The sequence below is a fragment of the Coenobita brevimanus genome, chromosome 60 (genome assembly GCF_032717465.1).
Source record: "Coenobita brevimanus isolate Jiangsu-jjx chromosome 60, ASM3271746v2, whole genome shotgun sequence".
NCBI classification, from domain to species: Eukaryota; Metazoa; Arthropoda; class Malacostraca; order Decapoda; family Coenobitidae; genus Coenobita; species Coenobita brevimanus.
In genome coordinates, this window is record NC_137013.1 from 28360119 (window position 1) to 28385066 (window position 24948).

General features: G+C 41.9%; 1 protein-coding gene across 1 annotated transcript in view; it reads right to left on the bottom strand.

Annotated features, from left to right (window-relative positions):
- e(r) (enhancer of rudimentary) overlaps positions 1 to 24948 on the bottom strand; it is a 77381-nt gene that overhangs the window by 37469 nt on the left and 14964 nt on the right. Inside the window, exons 2-3 of the mRNA XM_080274846.1 lie at positions 17280 to 17367; positions 1937 to 2057 (exon numbers count right to left, since the gene is read on the bottom strand). Coding sequence (XP_080130972.1) covers positions 1937 to 2057; positions 17280 to 17367 — 209 coding nt within the window. The remainder of the gene's footprint in view (positions 1 to 1936; positions 2058 to 17279; positions 17368 to 24948) is intronic.

Consider the following 24948-nt stretch of genomic DNA (forward strand, 5'->3'; position numbering starts at 1 on the left):
TTAGATCCCCCCAATATCAATCAAACAAAATCTTTAACTCAGCCTGCGAAAGATTGGTGCCCAGCATCATGCACATTATGACTAAATTTGGCGCATTTAGACATAAAAAAAGCTAATTGCACAGTGTGAAACAGTTTTAAAATGACCATTAATCAATGGTCATTTTAAAACTGTTTCACACTGTACAATAAAGGAAAAAATACAATGAAGTTGTCAGCATAAAGTGACTGTGCACAACTGTGGTAAACATGAGTGCCGTAATACTGAATAAACAAATCAACCAAGCAGTATAAATATGTGAAAATGTAATTCACAAGAACTGAACTCACATAATTACCATACCTTATCTAACTTCTTACATCAACACATCAACTTGTGACATACTTTAGGAGCCAAATTTTCCAACCCTGAATCCATCAGCTAATAAAAGCAGTCACTAAACCCTGTTCACATCCAATGCACTTAATGTAAAAACTCTTGAATTATACTGCTTCCTCATCATCAACCTCTTTAGTTTATTAAAATATGAGGACACTCATGCAGCATTTCCAGATTTCCTATTGGAATGATGTGATGACAGGATTCTTTGTTACTTTTTTAGTTGTTTATTTATTTTATTTTTTTGTAAATAGGGAGTTACATTACTGTACTTCATACTGTCTATATCTCTGATTTTTTTTACAGAACTTAAAGTTTTGTAATTCAATCACCGAGCATTATTTAGCAAACCTGTATCATATTTTAATGGATGCCTCCTGTCTAGTGTACATAACGATTTGTCTCATGATTGCACCTACCTGCGCCACTGCATGGTTGTGATGATTACCGAACAAGCCAAGATTATCACGTGCCCTTAATGTACAATGCTGTTTTGGTGCAAATTTTATCTAATGCATATTTTGGTTTGCACACTGTTCGATTATATTCACTGGGGGGGTCTTAGAGGGGTGAAGCCCCTAATTATGTTTCAACACCCTTCCAGTTAGACTTCCACTGTTATTCATAGTTTCTGAAGAGGTATATATATAAGTTAGTTTGATGCACTGACACGATGTCCAGTAGGTGGGGTCAGCAGTAAACATGTTGTGGGCATTCAGGTGACTTTCTTGAACATTAGTGGGTATATTTGGTTTATTCTCCTCATTTTTTTGTCTAAAATAACATGTTAATTACACGTGATGTATCTTGTCATCATCATCTAACTCAGTATTGCCCCCTGAAGCGTTTAGGAGCCCAGGGCTAGGCAAGTTGGTCCTGACATATAAGATGAGAATGACCAGCCTCATTAATCCCTGAGTAGCATTAGGTGAGCAATAAACCCCAACCACCCTTGGACTATATTCCTTAAGAAAATCAACTTGTAAGGATATGGCTTCAATTGTATATCACTCTCCTTGTAACTTACCTTTAGTTTTTATCACTTTTTGAGAAACAGCTTATCCCCATCATAAACACACAACAAATTTTACCTGAGTGCCTGGATGCTACTCTTTTCCTCATTTTTTTTACCTTCACTGCAAGATGCGCTTACTGGGTGCTTAGGCATAACTTAGTTCAAAACTGCAGGGTCAGAGTTCTGCGATGCAATGAGCAAGAAAAAATTATTCTAGACACAACAGTTAATGTAACAACAAGGCTGAGTCAAGCAGATATAGGATGTGTGTCGTGGGTGGGTGGGCTTCGGTTATGGAACCCAAGCAGTCTGTGACAAAAGCACAATGCACAGGTTGTAAACAAATGCAACCACCTGGAAATCCCATATCTAAATGCACCCTCTCTTTTTCTCCTGCACAACTGAGTGACATTATCATGTTCTTAAATAATAAGAGAAGAAACTAAATGCCCCTGATATTGTAGGATCGTTACTTCCCTCTACCTTAAAATCGTGACTCCAATGTACTGTGTCAATAACTGTTATAGAAGAATGGCTACTTACACAAGACATGAGAGGTCGGCCAGCTGATCGATGAAATCAAAGAGCTGTGAAATGTCATAGGTAATGCTGGGGGTGTTGGGGTTCATTCTCTTCAGGTGCTCCTCATATATCTTGCACACACCTGTTGAATCACCAGAATTAGGTTTATTTTGTGTGAACTAGGACGATCTATCTATCTGTCTAATGCCAAATGCCTTTATCCCACAAGGGGTGGCCACAAACAGATAGCCTCCATGACGCTCTGTCCCCTGCCATTTCACTGCCCTGCTCCCAGCTCACACACCCCTCTCTCATATACCTCTCCACTCCATCCCTCCACCTCATCCTCGGCCTCCTCCTCCCCCTCCCCTCCTTCCACCTCACATACATTCTCCTCGTCAGCCTCTTGCTCTCCATCTTCACCACATGGCCAAACCACCTAAATGTGTTTCTCCTAACGCTTCCTATCACATCCACATCCACCCCACAATGCTCCTTCACTTCCTCACTTGTCAGTCTGTCTCTCCATGTAACTCCACATGCTCCTCTCAAACAACTCATTTCCACTGCTCTCACTCTTGACTTGTGTTCCTCCAACAAGGTTCAAGCTTCACTTCCATACGTTAGAGTTGGTATCACAATACTGTACTGTCATGCAGTAACTTTTTCACTTCTACGCTCACTTCCCTGTTTCTTATTGCTGTTTTGAAAGAACCAGCAACCTTTCTTTCTTGTTGTACCCCTTCAAGTGCTTCTTCCTCTAAATTTCCATTCTCACTCATCACATTGCCCAAGTACTTAAATGCACTCACATTTTCCATTTCCTCCTCATCCAACCTCACTGTACATTAAATAACTTCATTTCTCTCGAAGACCATAACTTTACTCTTCCCTATATTCACCTTTAGATTCCGTTTTTACACATTCTCCCAAACTCATTCACCAAGCCTTGCAGCTCCCCTTCGTCTTCTATTAACAACACAGTATCATCTGCAAACAAAAGCACAGGGAGTTTCCAAACACTGCCCTCTCTCATTAGGGCCACTCCAACATCCATTGCCCTACCTTGTATCTCTTTTAATACCCCATCTATACACAAATTGAACAACCATGGAGACATGACACATCCCTGTTTCAATCCTTGACACAGAAAAATTCACTCAGTTCACTGTCCACATGCACTGCAGCCTTAGCATCCTCATACATACTCTTCACTGCATTCAATAACTTCCCATTTACTCCAAATATTCTTAATATTTTCCACAATCCTTGCCTATCCACCCTGTCACATGCGTTCTCCAAATCCACGAAGGCAGCATACAATGTCTCTCCCTTCTCTAGAAACCTTTCCACTAAAGACCTAAGAAAGAATATCTGATCTACACAACCTCTTCCCTTCCTAAAACCTCCCTGTTCTTCTCCAACTACTTCCTCTGTTATTTCCCTACCTCTGTCAATAAGTGTCCCACCATATATTTTCCCATTACATTAAGAGGACAAATGCCTCTATGATTACCACACACTTCCTTTTCCCTTTTCCCTTTGTCTATCTATCTATCTATCTATAGCCCGACGCCCTAATCCCGCAAAGGGTGGCCGCAGACAAAACGCCTCCAAGTCACTCTGTCACCCACCATTTGACTACCCTCCCCCAACTCACCCCCCTCCCTCATATACCTCTCAACTCCATCCCTCCACCTCATCCTCGGTCTACCCCTCCCTCTCCCTCCCTCCACCTCACCTACATACACCCTCTTAGTCAGTCTTTCATTCTCCATCCTCTCCACATGTTCAAACCACCTCAGTGTATTTCTCCTAATCTTTTCAACCACATCCACATCTACCCCACGACGTTCCTTCACTTCTTCATTCGTCAACCTGTCCCTCCATGTCACTCCACATGCTCCTCTCAAGTAACTCATTTCCACTGCTCTCACTCTTGACTTGTTCCCCTCTTGCAAGGTCCACGCCTCGCTTCCATACGTCAGGGTAGGGATCACAATACCATCATGCAGTGACTTCTTAACTTCCATACTCACCTCCCTATTTCTCATCACTGCTTTCAGTGTGCCAACAACCTTCCTTCCCTGCTGTACCCTTTCACATACTTCATCCCCCAAAGTTCCATCCTTACTCATCACACTACCCAAGTACTTGAATGCACTCACCTTCTCTATATCCTCACCATCCAACCTCACTGCACACTCTGTGACTTCATTCCTCTCAAACACCATGACTTTACTTTTGTTTACATTAACTTTCAGCTTCCTCCTCCTACACACTGTTCCAAATTCATTCACCAAACCTTGCAACTCCCATTCATCTTCACTCAACAATACTGTATCATCAGCAAACAGCAACACCGGAATCTTCCAAATCTCACCCTCATTCATTAGGGCCACCCCCACATCCACTGCCCTACCTTGTACCTCCTTTACGACCCCATCCATATATATATTAAACAGCCATGGAGACATTACACACCCCTGTTTCAGTCCCACATTGAGATCAAAGAACTCACTCAGCTCACCATCCATTCACACCGTAGCCCTAGCTCCCTCGTACATACTCTTCACAGCACTCAACAATTTCCCCTCCACTCCATATATTCTTAATACCTTCCACATACCTTTCCTATCTATTCTGTCATAAGCTTTCTCCAAGTCCATGAAGGCAGCGTACACTTTCCTTCCCTTCTCTAGATACTTCTCCACTAAACATCTTAGAACAAATATCTGATCTACACACCCTTTTCCCTTCCTAAATCCCCCTTGTTCTTCTCCAACTAGCTCCTCTGTCATATGCCTAACCCTATCAATGAGTATTCTACCATATATTTTACCAGTCACACTAAGAAGGCAAATACCCCTATGGTTACCACATACTTCTCTCTCCCCTTTTCCTTTGTACAGAGGAACAATTATACCTGATTTCCAGTCCTCTGGAACCCTTCCCTCTTCCCAAGCCAATCTACACAACTTCCATATCCACTCCACAACAATCTCACCCCCATAACTAAGCATTTCACCACACACTCCATCAATTCCTGGGGCCTTTCCCAGCTTAATCTTCTTCATCGCTTCCACTACTTCCGACCTACTGATCTCTTCCTCCCTCCTCTCATCTCTTCTTCTCCCAGCCATTCCCCAACCACTTATACTCACACTGCTCTCACTCTCTACATTCAACAAATCCTCAAAGTGCTCCTTCCATCTCCTCAATTTCTCTCTCTTCTCCACCAACAATCTATTATTTCTATCTTTCACTCCCCTACTATTTCCCCTTTCACACTGCCTTACTTTCTTTACCTCCTTCCAAAACAATTTCTTACTCTCCCTCCATTTCACACTCAGATTCCTCCCAAACTCTTCATCCACTTTCTTCTTACTCTCCTTCACCAGTCTCTTAACCTCCCTTCTCCTGCTCACATATACCTCTCTCTTCTCTCTCTCATCTTCTCCCCTACCTCTACTCGCCAACCATTCACCATATGCCTTCTTCTTTTGTTCCACAGCTCGTTTCACCTCATCATTCCACCATGCTGTCCCTTGCACACCCTTGCATCTCCTCCTCACTCCACAAACCACCTCACACGCTGCGCTTATCTCTTCCGTGAATATCTTACATACGTCTTCCACCCCTTCCATCTGCTCTAGCTCATACCTTCCCAATCTTTCTTCCACTATGCTCTTATACTCTGTCCTCTTCTCACTATCTTGCAATTTCTCCACTCTTCTCACAGGAGCTGCTTCCTCCTGTCTTCCCCTTCGCCTCCTCAACCACTTTCTTTGCAGCTCTACCTTGGCCATCACTAAGTGATGGTCCGAGACTCCATTCCCCCACCCTCTCCACACCCTTGCATCCAACACTTGTCTTCTCATTCGCTCATCCACACACACATAGTCTATCATTGCCTTTCGTTCAACAAGTTCACCATCCATCCTCCTCATTACTCTCCATGTATACCGGTGGATCATCTTATGACGAAAGTAGGTGTTGGCTATTGCCAACCCCTTACCAGCACAGATGTCCACCAAAGCACTACCATTCCCATCTACTTCCACTGGCACACCCCACTGACCAACCACTCCATCCACTCGTACATTCCCGACTTTGCCATTCACGTCTCAAATCAACAGCACTCTCTCGCTCCTCTCAAACTTGTCCATACATGCTTCTACTCTCGCCCAAAACTCATCTTTCACTCTTGCCACTCGATCCTCTGTTGGAGCATACACACATACAATCGCCCATGCTTGTATACCTACTTTCATCCTCACCCATACAATCCTTGCACCCACTGTTCCATACTCTCTTATATTCTCCTTCCACTTCTTGCTTATCATCAGACATACTCCCTCTCTTGCCCTCTCATTCTCACTGACTCCCGCACATATACCTACACCGTATTCCCATTCTCTCATCCTTTCACCTTTCCATTTAGTTTCAGTCAATCCACATATATCCACTTTTGCATCCTCAAGCACCTGGACAATCTCTCTCTCTTTCACTTCATCATTCACTCCCTTTGTACAGGGGAATAATTATACATGACTTCCAATCCCCCAGGACTTTACCTTCCTCCCAGGCCAATCTGCACATCTTCCACATCCATTACAAGGGACTCTATACACGGGTTTTATTCGCTCGTGTAGAGTACAACTCTCGTGTGGGGAGGTTCCCCACATACAGCTCTTCTCAAAAGGGTGGAGTCGAGGGCTTTTCGTCTCATTAACTCTCCTCCTCTTACTGGCTCACTTCAACCTCTGATCTTTGCCACACTGTTGCATCTTCATCTCTTTTCTATAGCTACTTCAATAGTTACTGCTCCTCTTAACTGTTAGCTTGCGTCCCTCCAACTCTACGATGGGCGCATAGCGCCTGTCTAGCAACAAACTCTCATCTGTTTTCTGTCCAACTCTCCAATGCAGGAGTTAGCCGTTACTCCCTGTCCTTCATTTATGCAACAGGTCAACTCTGGAACTCTCTCTCTCTGTCTGTATTTCCTACTTCCTATGATCTCCAGTCTTTCAAACACAGCATGTCCTGGCATTTCGAAATGAACAGATCTTGAATTTGGCTCTCTCTCTCTCTCTCTCTCTCTCTCTTTTTTTTTTTTTTTTTTTTTTTTTTTTGAAGGAACAGTTTGTGGGCTCCCGGCCTTTGGTTCCTTCCACCTTGCAAAAAAAAAAAAAAAAAAAATTACTATCCCTCCTCCATGCTTTAGCTTTTCACAACACACTCGATCAATTCCTGGGGCTTTCCCTAGTTCGACTTTCTCCACTGCTCCTACAACTTCCATCCTACTGATTTCTTCCTCTCTTCTCACATCCCTCCTTCTCCCAGCCATTCCCCAGCCACTTATACTCGCATTACTTTCATTTTCTATGTTCAGTAATTCCTTAAAGTGTTCTCTCCATCTCCTCACTTCTACTCCCTTCTCCATTAGCAATCTGCCAGTTTTATCTTTCACTCCCTGTCCAGCTTAACACCCTGCCTAACTCTCTTCATCTACATTCCCTCCACCTTTACACTCAAATTCCTTTCAAATTCCTCATCCACTCTCTCTTACTAATCTTTTCACCTTTCTCTTCCTCTCTACATGTGACTCTCTCCTGTCTCCCAAGTTCCTCCACACCCGTTTCTCATCCACTCACTGTATGCTTTTTTCTTTTGTGCCACAGCCTGTCTCTTCATTCCACCATGCTGTTCTTTGCACCCCTTTTGTCTTCTCTTCACCCCACACACCACCTCACATGCTGCACAGATTTCTTCTGTGAAAATCTTGCACACACCTTCCACGTCCCCCATCTGCTCCAAATCGTATTTACCCAATTTTTCCTCCACTTTTCTCTTATATTATGAACTTAAACTTACACTCTCTCCACTGCAACGCAGAACCTCTGCTTATCAAAATTCATTTATCCCCAGAACTACTACTCTCTGGAATTCACTTCCTGGGAGTTGCTTTCCACAAACATTTAATCCACTTCAATTTAAATCCAGATGTTATAAATATTTCATGAATGGAAGATGCCTTTAGGTACATGGACATTTTCTTTCTTTTTATTCCCTTTGTATTTCCTTCCTCCATTCACTGTCTCTTAAAAAAAAAAAAAAAAAAAGTTCACTCCCCCAACTTCTATATACTCTTGCATCCATTACACACCTTCTCATTCTATCATCCACACACACATAACCAATCACTGCCTTCCATTCATTCAGTTCCACACCCACCCTTCTCATCACTCGCCACATATACCTGTGGATCATTTTATGCCTGACGAGGGTACTGGCTATCACAAACCCCCTCCTGGCACAAATGGCCCCTACAGCACTGTCATTCTCATACACTTCTTTAGACACACCCCACTCACCAACTGCATACTGCAATTATGTTTAATGTATGTACACCAAAATTTTAGTTACTCTGTTTGTCTACTTGAAAATTTACATCGCTGTCAAATGTGACAGAATCAGAAATATTATAAACCAAAAATCTGTCATATTATCCTACATAAGATTATCTATCTATTGCCAGACGCCTCAATACCGTTTGGGGTGGCCACAAACAAATCGCCTCCAAGTCGCCCTGTCCCCCGCCATTTCACTACCCTGCTCCCAACTAACACCCCCCTCTCTCATATACCTCTCCACCCCATCCCTCCATCTCATCCTCGGCCTCCCCCTCCACCTCACTCACATACACTCTCTTCGTCAGTCTTTCACCCTCCATCCTCTCCACATGGCCAAACCACATCAGTGTGTTCCTCATAACACTCCCTATCACATCCACATCGACACCACAACGTTCCTTTATATCCTCATTCGTCAGCCTGTCTCTCCATGTGACTCCAGAGGCTCCTCTTAAATAACTCATTTCCACTGCTCTCACTCTTGACTTGTGTCCTTCCAACAACGTCCAAGCTTCACTTCCGTACGTTAGAGTTGGTATCACAATACTGTTATGTAGTAACTTTTTCACTTCCATGCTCACTTCCCTGTTTCTTATCACTGCTTTCAAAGAACCAGCAACCTTTCTTCCCTGATGTACCCTTTCAAGCACTTCACCCTCCAAACCTCCATCCTTACTCATCACACTACCCAAGTACTTAAACATACTCACATTTTCCAATTCCTCACCATCCAACCTAGCTGTACATTCACTGACTTCACCTCTCTCAAAGACCATCACTTTACTCTTCCCTACATTCACCTTCAGATTCCGTTTCTTACACACTCTCCCAAACTCATCCACCAAGCCTTGCAGCTCCCCTTCGTCTTCACTCAACAACACAGTATCATCTGCAAACAACAGTACAGGGAGTTTCCAAACACTATCCTCTCTCACCAGGGCCACTCCAACATCCACTCCCCTACCTTGTACCTCTTTTATTACCCCATCCATGTACAGATTGAACAACCATGGAGACATGACACATCCCTGTTTCAACCCAACTTTCAAAGAGAAAAATTCACTTAGTTCACCATCCACACGCACTGCAGCCTTCGCACCATCGTACATACTCTTCACAGCATTCAACAACTTCCTATCTACTCCATATATTCTTAACACTTTCCACAATCCTTGTCTATCCACCCTGTCATATGCTTTCTCCAAATCCATGAAAGCCGCATACAACTTCTTTCCCTTCTCTAGAAACTTTTCCACTAAAGATCTAAGAATGAATATCTGATCTACACAACCTCTTCCCTTCCTAAAGCCTCCCTGTTCTTCTCCAACTAATTTCTCTGTTCTTTCTCTAACTCTGTCGATAAGTATCCTACCATACACTTTTCCTATTATACTAAGAAGACAAATGTCCCTATGATTACCACACACTTCTTTTTCCCCTTTTCCTTTGTACAAGGGAATAATTATACCTGACTTCCAATCCTCCGGGACTCCACCTTCCTCCCAGGCTAATCTGCACATCTTCCACATCCATTCTACTACTATCTCTCCCCCATGCTTCAGCATTTCACCACACACTCCATCAATTCCTGGGGCTTTCCCAGATTTAACTTTCTTCATTGCTTCCACAACTTCTATCCTACTGATTTCTTCCTGTCTTCTCACCTCCCTCCTTCTCTCAGCCATTCCCCAGCCACTTATATTCGCATTACTTCCATCCTCTACATTCAACAATTCCTTAAAGTGTTCTCTCCATCTGCTTGCTTTTTCTCCCTTCTCCACTAGTAATCTACCATTTTTATCTTTCACTCCCCTGCTAACTTCACTTCCACCCTGTCTTACTCTTTTCACCTCTTTCCAGAACATTTTTTTACAGTCCCTCCACTTTACACTCAAATTCCCACCAAATTCCTCATCCACTCTCTTCTTACTCTCTCTTACTAATCTTTTCACCTCTCCCTTTCTTTCTACATATAACTCTCTCTTCCGCCTCTCAACTTCTTCCACGCCCCTATTTCTCATCCATTCATTGTATGCTTTCTTCTTTTGGGCCACAGCCTGTTTCACCTCTTCAGTCCACCACGCTGTTCCTTGCACCCCCCTCAGTCTTCTCTTCCTTCCACACACCACATCACATGCTGCACATATTTCTTCTGTAAATATGCTACACACACCTTCCACGTCTCCCATCTGCTCCAATTCATATTTGCCCAATCGTTCCTCCACTTCTCTCTTATACTCTGCCTTTTTCTCATCCTCTTGTAACCTTTGCACTCTCCTTGCAACTACTTCTTCCTCTCGTCTTTCCCTTCTTCTATTTCTCCATTCTAATTGGACCTTGATTCTGGCCACCACCAAGTAGTGGTCAGAAAGTCCACTCCCCCAACCTCTATAAACTCTTGCATCCATTACACATCTTCGCATCCTTTCATCCACACACACATAATCAATCATTGCCTTCCTTTCATTCAGTTCACCACCCACCCTTCTCATCACTCACCATGTATACCTGTGGATCATTTTATGCCTGAAGAGGGTATTGGCTACCACCAACCCCCTCCCAGCACAAATGTCTACTAACGCACTCCCATTCTCATCTATCTCAGCAGGCACACCCCACTCACCAACTATTCCATCCACCTTCGCATTCCCAACTTTACCATTCATATCACCAATCAAAAACACTTTCTCATTCCTTCCAAACTTTTCCTTGCACACTTCTACATTTGTCCAGAACTCTTCTCTCACTCTTCTTGCACGATCTTGCGTTGGCGCATACACACACACAATCGCCCACATTTGTATTCCAACTTTCAACTTTACCCACACAATCCTTGACCCAACTGATCCATACTGTCTTATGCTCTTCTTCCATCTTTTACTCACAACTATACATACTCCTTCCTTCGCCCTCTCATTCTCACCTACTCCTGCACATATACCCCATCCATACTCCCATTCTCTCACACTTTCTCCTCTCCATTTTGTTTCAGTTATTCCACATACATCCACTTTCGCACCCTCAAGCACCTGGACAATCTCTCTCTCTTTCACCTCATCATTCGCTCTTCTTACATTCCAAGTACCCATTACCAAGTCCTTTGTCCGGTCCTGGGTCGTCATCGTTTGGTCAGTCCTTGTCCGAGGCTTATTGTTTGTTTTTTTAGTTAGTTGTTTTCCGGGGAGGGGCACTAACCCTCCGCCAACCCTTTTAGTTGCCTTTTACGACAAGCAGGGATACTGGGGGAGTATTCTTGAAAAAACCCCTACCCCCAGGGGTAAGATTATCAAAGGAATAATACAGTAGTTCTACCACTACCACAGTATATTAACTCATATCATGGCAGACAAAGTTCAAATAACCTACTCACTAATTTTACTCCCTTAGTACAAGAGGTTTCCTCCTCACAAAATTAACCTGTTCTGTGACGTCCATATATATACGGACAAACCTATAATGACCCAAAATGCCGAGTCCGTATATATACAGACTTACTCATGGTGGCCCAAAATGTCAAGTTGGTATATATGGTTTTGTGCAAATTTACACAAAAATATTTTAGTCTGCTCTTAATGTGTGAGAGCAAATGGGATGACGCACATCCCTCCTCCCCTCCCATGTCTTATACTACCGAAAAAAAAAAAGTGAATGTGAAAAGATGTAAAATTAGCACGGAACCCCAACTTCCGATCATCATAGTTTTGACTGTGGCCACACTACGCACACCAGGCTGCATTTCCATACTTCAAGAACTCCATGCATCCACCCACTCTACACCACAATGGACTATCTATCCACGTCAGCCACTGATGGTATCTGAAAACTGCCATCTGATGCAAATCTGAGTCAAGCCGCACTATCAAGGATATTGTGCTTACTCCCGACTTCCAGTCGAAGTTGGAGAAATTCCAAGTGATGAACTAACTGACAGTGATGCGTAAATAGTGTACATAATGGAAGTAATATATGTAAATGTCAGTTAATAGAAGTAAATCATGAAATCAAGTAATGTTGAGAAAATAAAAAAAAATAAGTGATTTACCATAACTAATGTGACTGTGTGCAGAATGAGTGTTTACTGTGCCTTATGCAAGTGTTTATAGTGCCGTATACCAATATGATAAAAAAAAAAAAAAAGTGAAGATATGTAAAATTAACGCTGAACCCCAACTTCCCACCATCATAGTTTCAACTGTAGCTGCATTATGTAAACCAGGCTGCGCTTCCATACTATGTGTACTCCATGCATTCACCCACTCCACACCAAAATGGACTACTGTATATATCTACACCAGCCACTGATGGTATCTGAATGTAGCCATCTAATGAAAATCTGGGTGTGCTGGACCAAAACACCTATTTTGGAACGAAAAACAGCTGAGGTGAGCACTTTTACTATCACTAGGCTTATTTTAACCACTTTTCAGGTTTATTGATTGACGGAAAGAAAATAATTTTAAAAAATCAAAAATGGCCAGCAGTGGGGAGTCACAGCCTACCAAACCCTCGGAACCAGGAGGCCAAAATGCTGACGAAGGCTCCGACACGGAACGGATTAAAATCATCTGACAGTTGTGAGGGCATGCTATAAAAAATGTCATGGTGCCGAAGGGGTTAGCTCTAAACATGATGACCCTTTCTTAAATCATCTGGTGGGTGCCAGCGGATTTCATTCAACTAGGGGAAAACAGTCTGACTGAAGAACCAGGAACAAGTTCCTATAACCTCTTCATTATGATGACATCTTCATATTTTCAGATCAATGTCAAACAATTCTGATCACTACAGGACAGCATACCCTCATATACAATGAGAATGCATTTGAAAGAATCCATTCCATAACAATTTATCATATAACGAGTCAAATAACACATGAGGTTACATTTTTTGGCATGGGTCACCCACCCAACAATATCTAAAAACAAGTTTCCAAGTCGGTAGTTATTTCACTTCACAGGCTGCTTACCACCAAAAATAAGTCTAAATATTAGTTTCCACTCACCTATGCTCAAAGTTACTTCAATTCACTGCATTTCACTTGCTTCCTCAACTCCACACTACTGTTCTAAGACTGACATTAGCACACCTCATAATGAATGAGTTCAAAGACAATCTTGAAACAAACAAATGACTATGCTTGCCTGTCAGCTATGGCAAGTGAATATAGCAACTGTACATTGACCAGTGAGGCTTCATACAGGATCATAATGCAAATATGCAATTGTATATCGAAAATGGGTCCCAAAATTTATCATATAAGCAATTATTTTTAATTGCATGCTGCTTCTTCATATAATAAGCATTTGCAGTATAAGATATTGCTTTAACTAAAAATAATTTCTTCTAAATCCATTTACTATCACAGGTTTTTCCTAGGATAGAGTTGATGCCCTGACACATTTAGACATGTTCTAGAATCTCCATAACTTAAGCTTCTGAGCCTGTGGCAGGTCATTCACTCACTATACTAGGACACAGAGCCAATGTATCATTTACAAAATCACAATTACCTCCTCTAATGTTATTCTATAAACAGTAGTAATAATAATAATAATAATAATAATAATAATAATAATAATCTGCCCTTTTGTTTCTCAAAAGCGCCAGTTCTTCCTTCGGGAATTCACTAGCGCTCAACACCCATATATTATTTTTACAATTACTGTACAAGAATTATGACATTTCTTGTATATAGTATAATACAAGCTACATCATATATACATGAAGGTGGCAATAATTAAACCCTATAATCATTCGTCATAGTACCTCTCTCCAAGTCATAGCATTTTGAAAAAAGAAAGGCTTTCAGCTGTCTCTTAAAGGATTCAACAGTAGAGAGTTGTCTCACGGACAATGGCAATCTGTTATATAATCTAGGGGCTCTATACGCAAAAGAAGATCAGAGAAAGATGACTGGTGGATGGCTCCTGGCTCATCAAGACGCAAGGAATCATCTTCACTGCGTAACATCACACCCGGGCGTGTCGATGGGAGTTTTAATAATTCAGCAAGATACTTCGGTTCACCAAACTTAAGAACCTTGAATGTAATAAGACACAGTTTAAATTCAATTCTAGCCTTTACTGGTAACCAATGTAACTCAATCAGAAACGGGGTAGTTGGGGTTCTCGGGGGGAGACCAAAGATAAGTCATGCTGCCCTGTTCAACACAGACTGAACTTTTGTTAGTATATTATTTGGAAGACCAACCCACAGTGAATTACAATAATCAACACGAGACAAGACCACTGCATGGACCAGTGTTAAGAGGCACCATCTATTCAGGAATTTTCTCACAGAGTACAGATTTCTGATATGCAAGTTACACCCTCTTACAACCTGATTAATATGCTCTTTGTAATTTAACTCAGAATTAAAATAATCACCCAGATTTCCAACAGAACTGACTGGGTGAAACTGTGACACGCCAATGTTCAAAGCCAGGTCATTGTCAGTGTCATCACCCCTTCCGTTTCCTCTGATGATGATGATCTCAGTTTTACCATCATTCAGCTTAAGTTTCCTCTTAACCATCCACATCTTAATAGCAGACATTAGAGATTCAAACTTTGTCTTAGTATCGTTGATATCTGACATCTTAACATAGAGCTGGGTGTCATCAGCATAAAAATGATAGGACACATAATGAGCATCAAGTAGAGATGATAAACTACTTATGTACAGTAGATAGTAAATAGAATTGGACCCAAAACTGATTCTTGAGGGACTCCAAATAGAAGGGGAGCAGAATCAGAGCTAGCGTAATCAACAACCACTCATTTTACTCATCAACCCATGGGTGGTAGATGGTGGCAACTATCATCCACTCACCTGATGTAGTGCTGTCTATCATTCTCTTTCTGTGTTTACTCTCCTCTCCTCCTACTTCTCCCTTTTCTTCCTGTCACTTTTTATTACTCTCTTTTCCATTTCAGGTTGTTCCTCACTGAGTGAAAAACCTAATGGTGTCCAGGAAACCATGAAATCATTTACAATGCTAGGAAGCCTATAACCACATAACCAGACAATGGGGTGATGTGAAAACTGCTACTGTGCCCCTCTTAACTGTGTGGAGGGAGACAAACACAGAATCCATCCAGAAACCAAATCTCCACACTTGCCCCTTACTGGCAACTGCAAGGGAACACCAGTTCACTGTGCAAGCCAGCCCTGCAGAGGCAGTTAGTTTCCTGCAGTTAATGGGTCTGCTCAGCCAATCAAAGTAGGGTTGATCAACAACAACAACTTATCAATCTACAAAGGGTGGATGAACACATGGGTTGAATGGTGCCAGCTGCTCACACTAGGATTCACACCACGATGCCATCAGGCTGGCAATTACTCAGCCCAAACTGAGTGTAATTATTTGGCAGCAGCTATAATAAAATATAGCATATCACAGTACAGCACGGAAAGGGCTAATGGAAACTGATTCTAATTACTTCAGTTTCATGGGTCCTCCTCAGCCAAATAACAGTACGGGTATTTGGTAGCAGGAAGTACAGCACTGTATGAAATAAAAAAGCACCACCATACTTCCGTCTGTCTCAATGGGTAGTCACAAATACATCTCCATGTAACCCCGCCCTCTGCTATCGGGCTGATCTCTCTCCAACACACATCCTCCTATCTCATATACCTCTTCACCTCATCCTCAGTCTCCCTCTTCCTTTCCTGGCCCCTCCATCTAACTTACATGCCTATCGGATCAAAATACAAGATTCTCAACTCCCTTTTCTTTTCTGAAATTTAACTCTTTGGTGCCGTAAATACACGCAAGTAACACTTTCTTAACAGATTACTTCTGTATTTGGTATATTAATATACTGGTACTGTATTCTTTCATATTCTTTCTTACCACTCTTCCTTAAGTTCATTTCTGCTTTTAAGTTATTCATACAATGTCAGTATAAAAAGGTATACAGGTAAACAATAAACAAGATAATGCTAATTTGTTATATTAAAAAGAAAAAAAAAATGCCACGGAAGAGGTGTTGGAAAGCCTCCTCAGCCAACAAAAATCTGGGTCCTAAAACCTAATTAATGGTACACTATGTGCAGGTAAAGTCTGACAAATTAAATAACTTGCTAAGGTATGTGATACATGTTTAGATCTTGAGGGAAAAAAAAAATAATAATAATAATAATACAGTACTGATAACTACTATAGGAAAGGCCACTTGACTCTGAGTTAGTTACCGGTATTTTAGAAGGAGGGTCACTAACCCTCCACCAATCCACTTGTTGACAAGTACCAGTAGAGAATATGTATGAGTTGGTTATATGGTTACCATCTAGCATTGTTAATGGTTTCCTGGCTTACAGAAAGCCATTAGATTTGTCACTCAATGTAGGCTAAAGCCACCTGAAAAGGAATGAAGAGTAATAAAATGTGATAGAAAAGATGGGAGAAAAAGGAAGAGAGGAGGGAAGACGCAAAAAGAATAATGATAAAGGTGACAGAAAAAGTAGGCACCACTACATCAAGGGAGTGGATGTAGAGGTGCAAGCTTTTACCTTTACCTTTATCATTTTTTTCTGTATCTGCCCTCCTCTCTTCTATTTCTTCCATCTTTCCTGTCACTTCTTATTACTCTTCTTTCCTTTTCAGGTGGCTTTACATACAGTGACAAGCCTAATGGCTTCCAGTAAGCCATGAAACCATTTCCAATTCTGGGTGGTATCCGTATAACCAACCCAACCTGTCAACAAGTTGGTTGGCTGAAGGTTGGCGTTCCTCCTCGTAAAATAACTAAAAGTCAAATGGCAACCCCATACAGGATTATGACGCCTGGCTATAGACAGATAAACTGACTAATAACTGATGACTTCAAAACAACTTTACAGTAAATCAAAAGCAACTTCAAGTGAAAACATGTGTTAACTCATCAGCAACTTAATCATGAATTCCTCTAAATAAATACTATCTGTACAACTACTTGACTCACCTTCCATACACTCATTTACACTCTCATAATCTGAAAACGTCCTTGTCTCTGGCTTTGGTCCCGGTTGCACCAGTAAAATTGTATGAGCCTGTTGAGGAAAAAATTGATTGATTACATGCTCGTAGAGAGGTTGATGATGAGAATGGTTGCTGATACAATGGCCGTGAGAAGACAATGTGGAGGTCAGTCAGATCAAATGATTCTGGTATGCAAGATCAAGCTGAGAGGAGTGAGGTGGATCAGGAGAGACAGGAGCTGTCTGGGAGAAAGACTGAAAGTTGAGAAGCTAAGGATCAAAGAAATGGCAGATGATTACAGGACCAATGTAGAGGGGGAGTTAGGATCAGTGAATTGGAATGAAATGGATCTGGACAGCCTGTGGAATGAATACAGGGATTGCTTAGTCAGGAATGCTGAAGCAGTGCGTGGTGTGGCAAGAGTAACAACAAAGAAGAAAGGTACGGCATGGTGGGATGAGGAGGTTAAGAGAGTGGCGGAGGAAAAAAAAAGAAGAAGTGGCTAAAGTGGTTACAGGACACGGGTTCAGTTGAAATATGAACTGAAAGGGAGCAAGAAGGACGTAAAGTGACTAGTGAAGAGGAAAAAGGAGGTAAATAATGATCTAGGAAGAAATATGAATGCAAACTACTCTGAAAATAGGAACTTATTTTGGAAAAAGGTGCAGAAATGTAGAAGTGAAAGGGGAAAGAAATGTGATGGCGTAAAGGATGCAGGTGGTAGATTATTAACCCATGGGAATGAAATAAGGACCTCCTGGGGTAAAGGGGTTTCAAGAATACTCCCTCGGTATCCCTGCTTGTCGTATAAGGCGACTAAAAGGCTTGGTGGTGGGTTAGTGCCCCACCCCATAAAAAGAACTAACTAAACAAGCGAATAAAGCGCCTCGGACCAGGACAGACCATACGTTATCAACTAAGGAACAGACAAAGGACATTCTAAGGCTGGGGGACATGGAATGTGAGAGGAGTGAATGATGAAGTGAAAGAGAGAGAGATTGTTCAGGTGCTTGAGGATGCAAGACTGGATGTATGTGGATTGACTGAAACTAAATGGAAAGGTGAAAGGGTGAGAGAATGGGAATATGATCTAGGAATATGTCCGGGAGTTAATGACAATGAGAGGGCAAGAGAGGGAGTATGTCTGATGATAGGCAAGAAGTGGAAGGAGAATATAAGAGAGTATGGAACAGTGGGTGCAAGGATTGTATCGGTGAGGATGAAAGTAGGTATACAAGCTTGAGCGATTGTGTATGCGTATGTGCCGACAGAGGATTGTGTGGCAAGAGCGAAAGATGAGTTTTGGGCAAGTGTAGAAGCATGTACGGACAAGTTTCAGAGGAGCGAGAGAGTGTTTTTGATTGGAGACATGAATGGCAAAGTTGGTAATGTACGAGTGGATGGAGTGGTTGGTCAGTGGGGTGTGCCAACTGAAGTAGATGGGAATGGTAGTGCATTGGTGGACATATGTGCTGGTAAGGGGCTGGCAATGGCCAACACCTTCTTTTGGCATAAAATAATCCACAGGTATACATGAAGAGTCATGAGGAGGATGGACAGTGAACTTGTTGAACGAAAGGCAATGACAGACTCCGTGTGTGTGGATGAGCGAATGAGAAGACAAGTGTTGGATGCAAGAGTGTGGAGGGTGGGGGAATGGAATCTTAGACCATCACTTAGTGATGGCCAAGGTAAGACTGCAAAGAAAATGGGTGAAGAGATGATGGGGAAGACAGGAGGAAACAGCTCCTGTGAGAAGAGTGGAGAAGTTGCAAGATAGTGAGAAAATGGCAAAGTATAGGAGAAATAGTGGAAGAAAGATTGGGAAGATATGAGTTAGAGCAGATGTAAGGGGTGGAAGATGTATGTAAGATTTTCAAGGAAGAGATAGGTGCAGCATGTGAGGTGGTCTGTGGAGTGAGAAGGAGATGCAGGGGTGTGCTAGGAACAGCATGGTGGAATGATGAGGTGAAACGATCTGTGGAACAAAAGAAGAAGGCATATAATGACTGGTTAGCGAGCAGAGGTAGGGGAGAATATAAGAGAGAGAAGAAAGGGGTATACGGTATGTGAGACCAAGAAAGGAGGTGAAGAGCTTGGTGAAGGAGAGTAAGAAGAAAGTGGATGAAGAGTTTAGGAGGAATCTGAGTGTAAAATGGAGGGAGAGTAAGCAACTGTTTTGAAAGCAGGAAAAGAAAGTAAGACAGGCCCTTTCTTTGGCCTGTCTTTTTTTAGGAACTAAAAAACAGAGGAGGGGTTCCCTAGTCCCCTCAACCAGTCCTTTTTAGTCGCCTTTTACGACACGCAGGGAATACGGTGGCAGAATTCTTCCTTACACAACCTGGCTGCAGAGTAGTAGTACCACCCCATATATACTGTACATACATATACTGTATATATATGCCACTCCCTGCTGCGGGTGTGCATAAAAGACCTCTACCCTTTACATTTCTGTCTTACTGTCTGAAGATGTAATATACGAAAGAATTCACTGTCACTCGTTTCATTTCTCCTGTGGTTATTTGGCATTTATACATATATATATACACAGGTAATCCCTTAATTCACGCGAACCTTTTTCACGAGATTTCGGTTATCCATGAATTTTTCGTACAATAATTAAAACATAAAATTATAATATTCAAATAAATAATTTTAATATACAAGAGACATAAATAAAATATAAAAATGCCTACCTGCTGCCTGTGTGCATACATATATGTATGTGTGTGTGTGTGGGAGGTCGGTCTACCACGCACCACACAGTCAGTTTGAATCCAATGGTCGAACCATGCGTGACTCGCGAATCGTTATTTGTGGCTTATTTTTCTGCCTTCCAGTGATTGCTTGCCTTGTCTGCCAACATGGGGCCTAAGCATAGTGCTAGTGATGCATGTGGTAACACACCAAAACGGACTCGTAAAGTGATGTTGCTGACAGAGAAAGTTAAAGTGTTGGACAAACTTCAGGGAGGAATGTTGGCGACAATTCTCCGTCAGGACGATTCCCCGTCATTTATTTACATATCAGTTTATTTAGCAAGTACAGTACACTAGTTTTTTTACTTAAATGAGTTATAAAATCCCCCTGAAAATTAGTTATTAAAGTATTAATTAATCAATAATAAGTATATTTATAGAATGACAGGGAATTGTCCATGTTTTGATGGTGAATTGACTTCATGGTGAATTGTCTCTGAACCGTGTGTTTGGGGTGAGTCAACTGTTCTTACAATAAAGAAGGCAGAACTTAGCATACCGGAGTCAGTGAGGACTAGTGCACCAGACTGTGCTAAGGTGTCTCCACCTACGCCTGTGAACTGGCTTGTAACCGTATGTTTGGGGTGAATGAGTCAACTGTTTGGACAATAAAGAAGGCAGAATGTAGCATATGGGAGGCAGTGAGGGTTTGTGCACCAGACTGCTGAAGTGTCTCCACCTACGCCTGTGCTTGTCAGGTTTCAGTGTTAAATTTCTTACATTTTTGTTGTTTTTCATACTTTATGTTAGTTTATAAGGTGTATGTAGTGCATAAACAGTATTATTCATATGTAATATACTTAGTAGACATGCGTAATTATGTGCACACAAGGGCAGAATGTATACGCGAATTTACCACATACGCGAAGGGTCTGGGAACGTAACCCTCGCGTGAATTAAGGGCTTACTGTATACAGTATATATATATACTATATATATATATATATATATATATATATATATATATATATATATATACATATATATATATATATATATATATATATATATATATATACTGTATATATATATATACATATATATATATATATATATATATATATATATATATATACATACATACATACAGTAGACCTCTCTCATTCGGACTATATGGGGGGGAAGGGTTGTCCGAATTAGCAGATTGTCCAGACCATCAGGGTAATCTCCAGTTCATACCAAAAACTATCTACATATGGTATGTTTGTTAATTATTAATATATGAGGCATTTTTTGAGTTTTTCTTTTATTTTCACCACAGTCACTGTTTGTAACATCAAATTTTAAAGCAAACTGTCTAACTTTATCTTTATTTTTCTTGATGTCCGACACAGTTTGTTTGGCAATACCAAACTCGTTCACGAGTTTTCCTGGAGGAACACCAGCCTCTAGTTTATCCAGTATTTTCACTTTATCTGCAATACTTAGTGTTACATGCTTCCTTTTAACACCTTTATTCACTGCAGAAGCTACACTTGCATTAAGAGGCATGGTAAGGAGGATTAACTTTTGAAATACAGTGTAAAAATATAAATGGTTCGTGAACTAGTTGATGGAATGAATGCTAGTGTGTGTTTAAACAGGCGCCCATGTTGCGGCCTAGCGTGATCCAAGACTAAACGAATGACGATCGCTTTCCGCACCAATACTGAAAATGACTTTAGAATTACTTTCTACATATTTTTGGAGCTTATTATTTTTAATTTTGTCCGAATTAACAGAAATCCGGATCAAAGGGGTTCGGACCAAAGAGGTTCTACTGTATATATCTATTGCCAGATGCCATAATCCCGTAAGGGGTGGCCATTTGACTTTGAATTATTTGTTTTACGGGGAGGGGCACTAACCCTCCACCAACCCACTTACTTACACGTAGGTAGCACGTATGGTTACCAACCAGCACTGTAAATGGTTTCTTGGCTTACAGGAAACCATTTAGCTTGTCACTCAATGTAAAGCCATCGGTAAAGGAAAGAAAAGCAATAAGAAGTGACAGGAAAGATGGGAGAAATAGGAAGAGGGGAGGATAAGCACAGAAAAAGAATGATAAAGGTTAAGGAAGAAGTAGGGAGCACTACATCAAGTGAGTGAGGGAAAGTCCCAGGAATTGTTGGAGTGTGTGGTGAAATGCTGAAGTATGGGGGAGAGATAGTAGTAGAATGGATGTGGAAAATATGCAGATTGGCCTGTGAGGAAGGTAGAGTTCCGGAGGACTGGAAGTCAGGTATAATTATTCCCTTGTACAAAGGAAAAGGGGAAAAAGAAGTGTGTGGTCATCATAGGGGCATCTGTCTTCTTAGTATAATAGGAAAAGTGTATGGTAGGATACTTACTGAGAGTAGAGAAAGAACAGAGGAATTAGTTGGAGAAGAACAGGGAGGCTTCAAGAAGGGAAGAGGTTCTGTAGAGCAGATATTCATTCTTAGATCTTTAATGGAAAAGTTTCTAGAGAAGGAAAAGAAGTTGTATGCGGCTTTCATGGATTTGGAGAAAGCATATGACAGGGTGGATAGACAAGGATTGTGGAAAGTATTAAGAATATATGGAGTAGATGGGAAGTTGCTGAATGCTGTGAAGAGTATGTATGATGCTGATAAGGCTGCAGTGCGTGTGGATGGTGAACTGAGTGAATTTTTCTCTTTGAAGGTTGCGTTGAAACAGGGATGTGTCATGTCTCCATGGTTGTTCAATCTGTACATGGATGGGGTAATAAAAGAGGTACAAAGTAGGGTAGTGATGTTGGAGTGGCCCTGGTGAGAGAGGGTAGTGTTTGGAAACTCTCTGTACTGTTGTTTGTAGATGATACTGTGCTGTTGAGTGAAGACGAAGGAGGCTGCAAGGCTTGGTGGATGAGTTTGGGAGAGTGTGTAAGAAACAGAATCTAAAGATGAATGTAGGGAAGAGTAAAATGATGGTCTTTGAGAGAGGTGAAGTCAGTGAATGTACAGCGAGATTGGATGGTGAGGAATTGGAAAATGAGTACATTTAAGTATTGCACTTGGGTAGTGTGATGAGTATGGATGGAGGTTTGGAGGGTGAAGTGCTTGAGAGGGTACAGCAGGGAAGAAAGGTTGCTGGTTCCTTGAAAGCAGTGATAAGAAGCATGGAAGTGAGCATGGAAGTGAAAAAGTTACTACATGACAGTACAGTAAGACCTCACTATAACGAACTAATTGGGGTCCAAACCAATCCAAAAAATGCGAAATTCCGATAAAAGCGACATCCGGACTTCCCCCTGCTAATCCGGACTTTTTCCGAAATATCAGAGATTAGTCCGGATTGCATGAACAGTTTTTAAACTGTTTTGGCTACCACTGTGGTACTGTACTGTGTTATAACTTCACTACATTAATCAAATGGTGTAATAATACTATACTGTACACTGATAAACATGTCTTTTATTTACTGTATTGTGGTGAACATAGCTGAAGTGGTCAGGCAGTCCGAACTGCTTCTGGCTTTATCGGACTTTTTCCAATACTGTATATAGGAATGTAGTCCGGTAGCTCCAAGAGTCCGATAAAAGAGAATTCCAGACTATTGAAGTTCGTTATATCGAGGTTTTACTGTATTGTGACACCAACTCTAACGTATGGAAGTGAAGCTTGGACGTTGCTGGAAGGACACAAGTCAAGAGTGAGAGCAGTGGAAATGAGTTATTTAAGAGGAGCCTGTGGAGTCACATGGAAAGACAGGCTGACAAATGAGGATATAAAGGAGTGTTGTGATGTGTATGTGATAGGAAGCATTAGGAGGAATACACTGAGATGGTTTGGCCATGTGGAGAGGATGGAGGGTGAAAGACTGATGAAGAGAGTGTATGTGAGTGAGGTGGAGGGGGGAAGAGGGAAGGGGAGGCCGAGGATGAGATGGAGGGATGGGGTGGAGAGGTATATGAGAGAGAGGGGTGTGAGTTGGGAGCGGGGCAGTGAAATGGCAGGGGACAGAGCGATGTGGAGGCGATTTGTTTGAAGCCACCCCGAAAGGGACTGAGGCGTCTGGCAATAGATAGATATAGAAAGATAGATATAGATATATATATAGGTAAGCCCTTAATTCACGAGAGGGTTACGTTCCCAGACCCTTCGCGTATGTGGTAAATTCGCGTATACATTCTGCCCTTGTGTGCACATAATTATGCATGTCTACTAAGTATATTACAGTAATCACTCCAATATCCGGACGCCCAATATCCGAACATCCCCACTAACCGAACCTTATCGTCCTGGGATCAAACATTCCCAAAATGGTCCGAAAATCCAAAAAAATTGGAAAAAAAATCGATTTTTTGCCGTCCGTAATTTGAACTTGCCGCGCGCGCCGCGTGAGAGCATTGTTTTGGTTCGTCATTCCTCCGACGTCCGATAGAGCGCCGCTGCATCCTCCCCACTTCCCGCCTGTCTCTCACCGCGACAAGACCTACGCTCTTCACCATGGCTGCCCACGTGCTCGCTTTTGTGGTGGTGCCGTACTTGCTGCAAGGCCTCCTGCTGCTCTCTGCCCTACTCTTAGTGTGTGTGATGATGGCCCCGCCTCCTGAGAAAAGGAAGAGAGTGGTGTTGACTCTGGAGAAGAAACGGGAGATATTGGAGAAGGTTGATGCGGGTTGGTCTTCCTCTCGCATTCTCCACGAGTTCAACCTGGCCCGGTCGACTTTGTTTGATATCAAGCGTTCCCGAGACAAGCTCATGCAGTACACGGCTGACTTCTCGTCGAGAAGCAAACGCAACGTGGAGAGGAAGGTTATGTTTACCCCCAAGTATGCAGAGATCGACCGCTCCACGTTGATTTGGTATCGACAGCAACGTGCAGCTGGTGTGATGGTACGTGGAACGGAGCTGAAGGCTGCTGCTGAGAAGTTTGCAAGGCTTCACGACGCCCTAGACTTCAAGG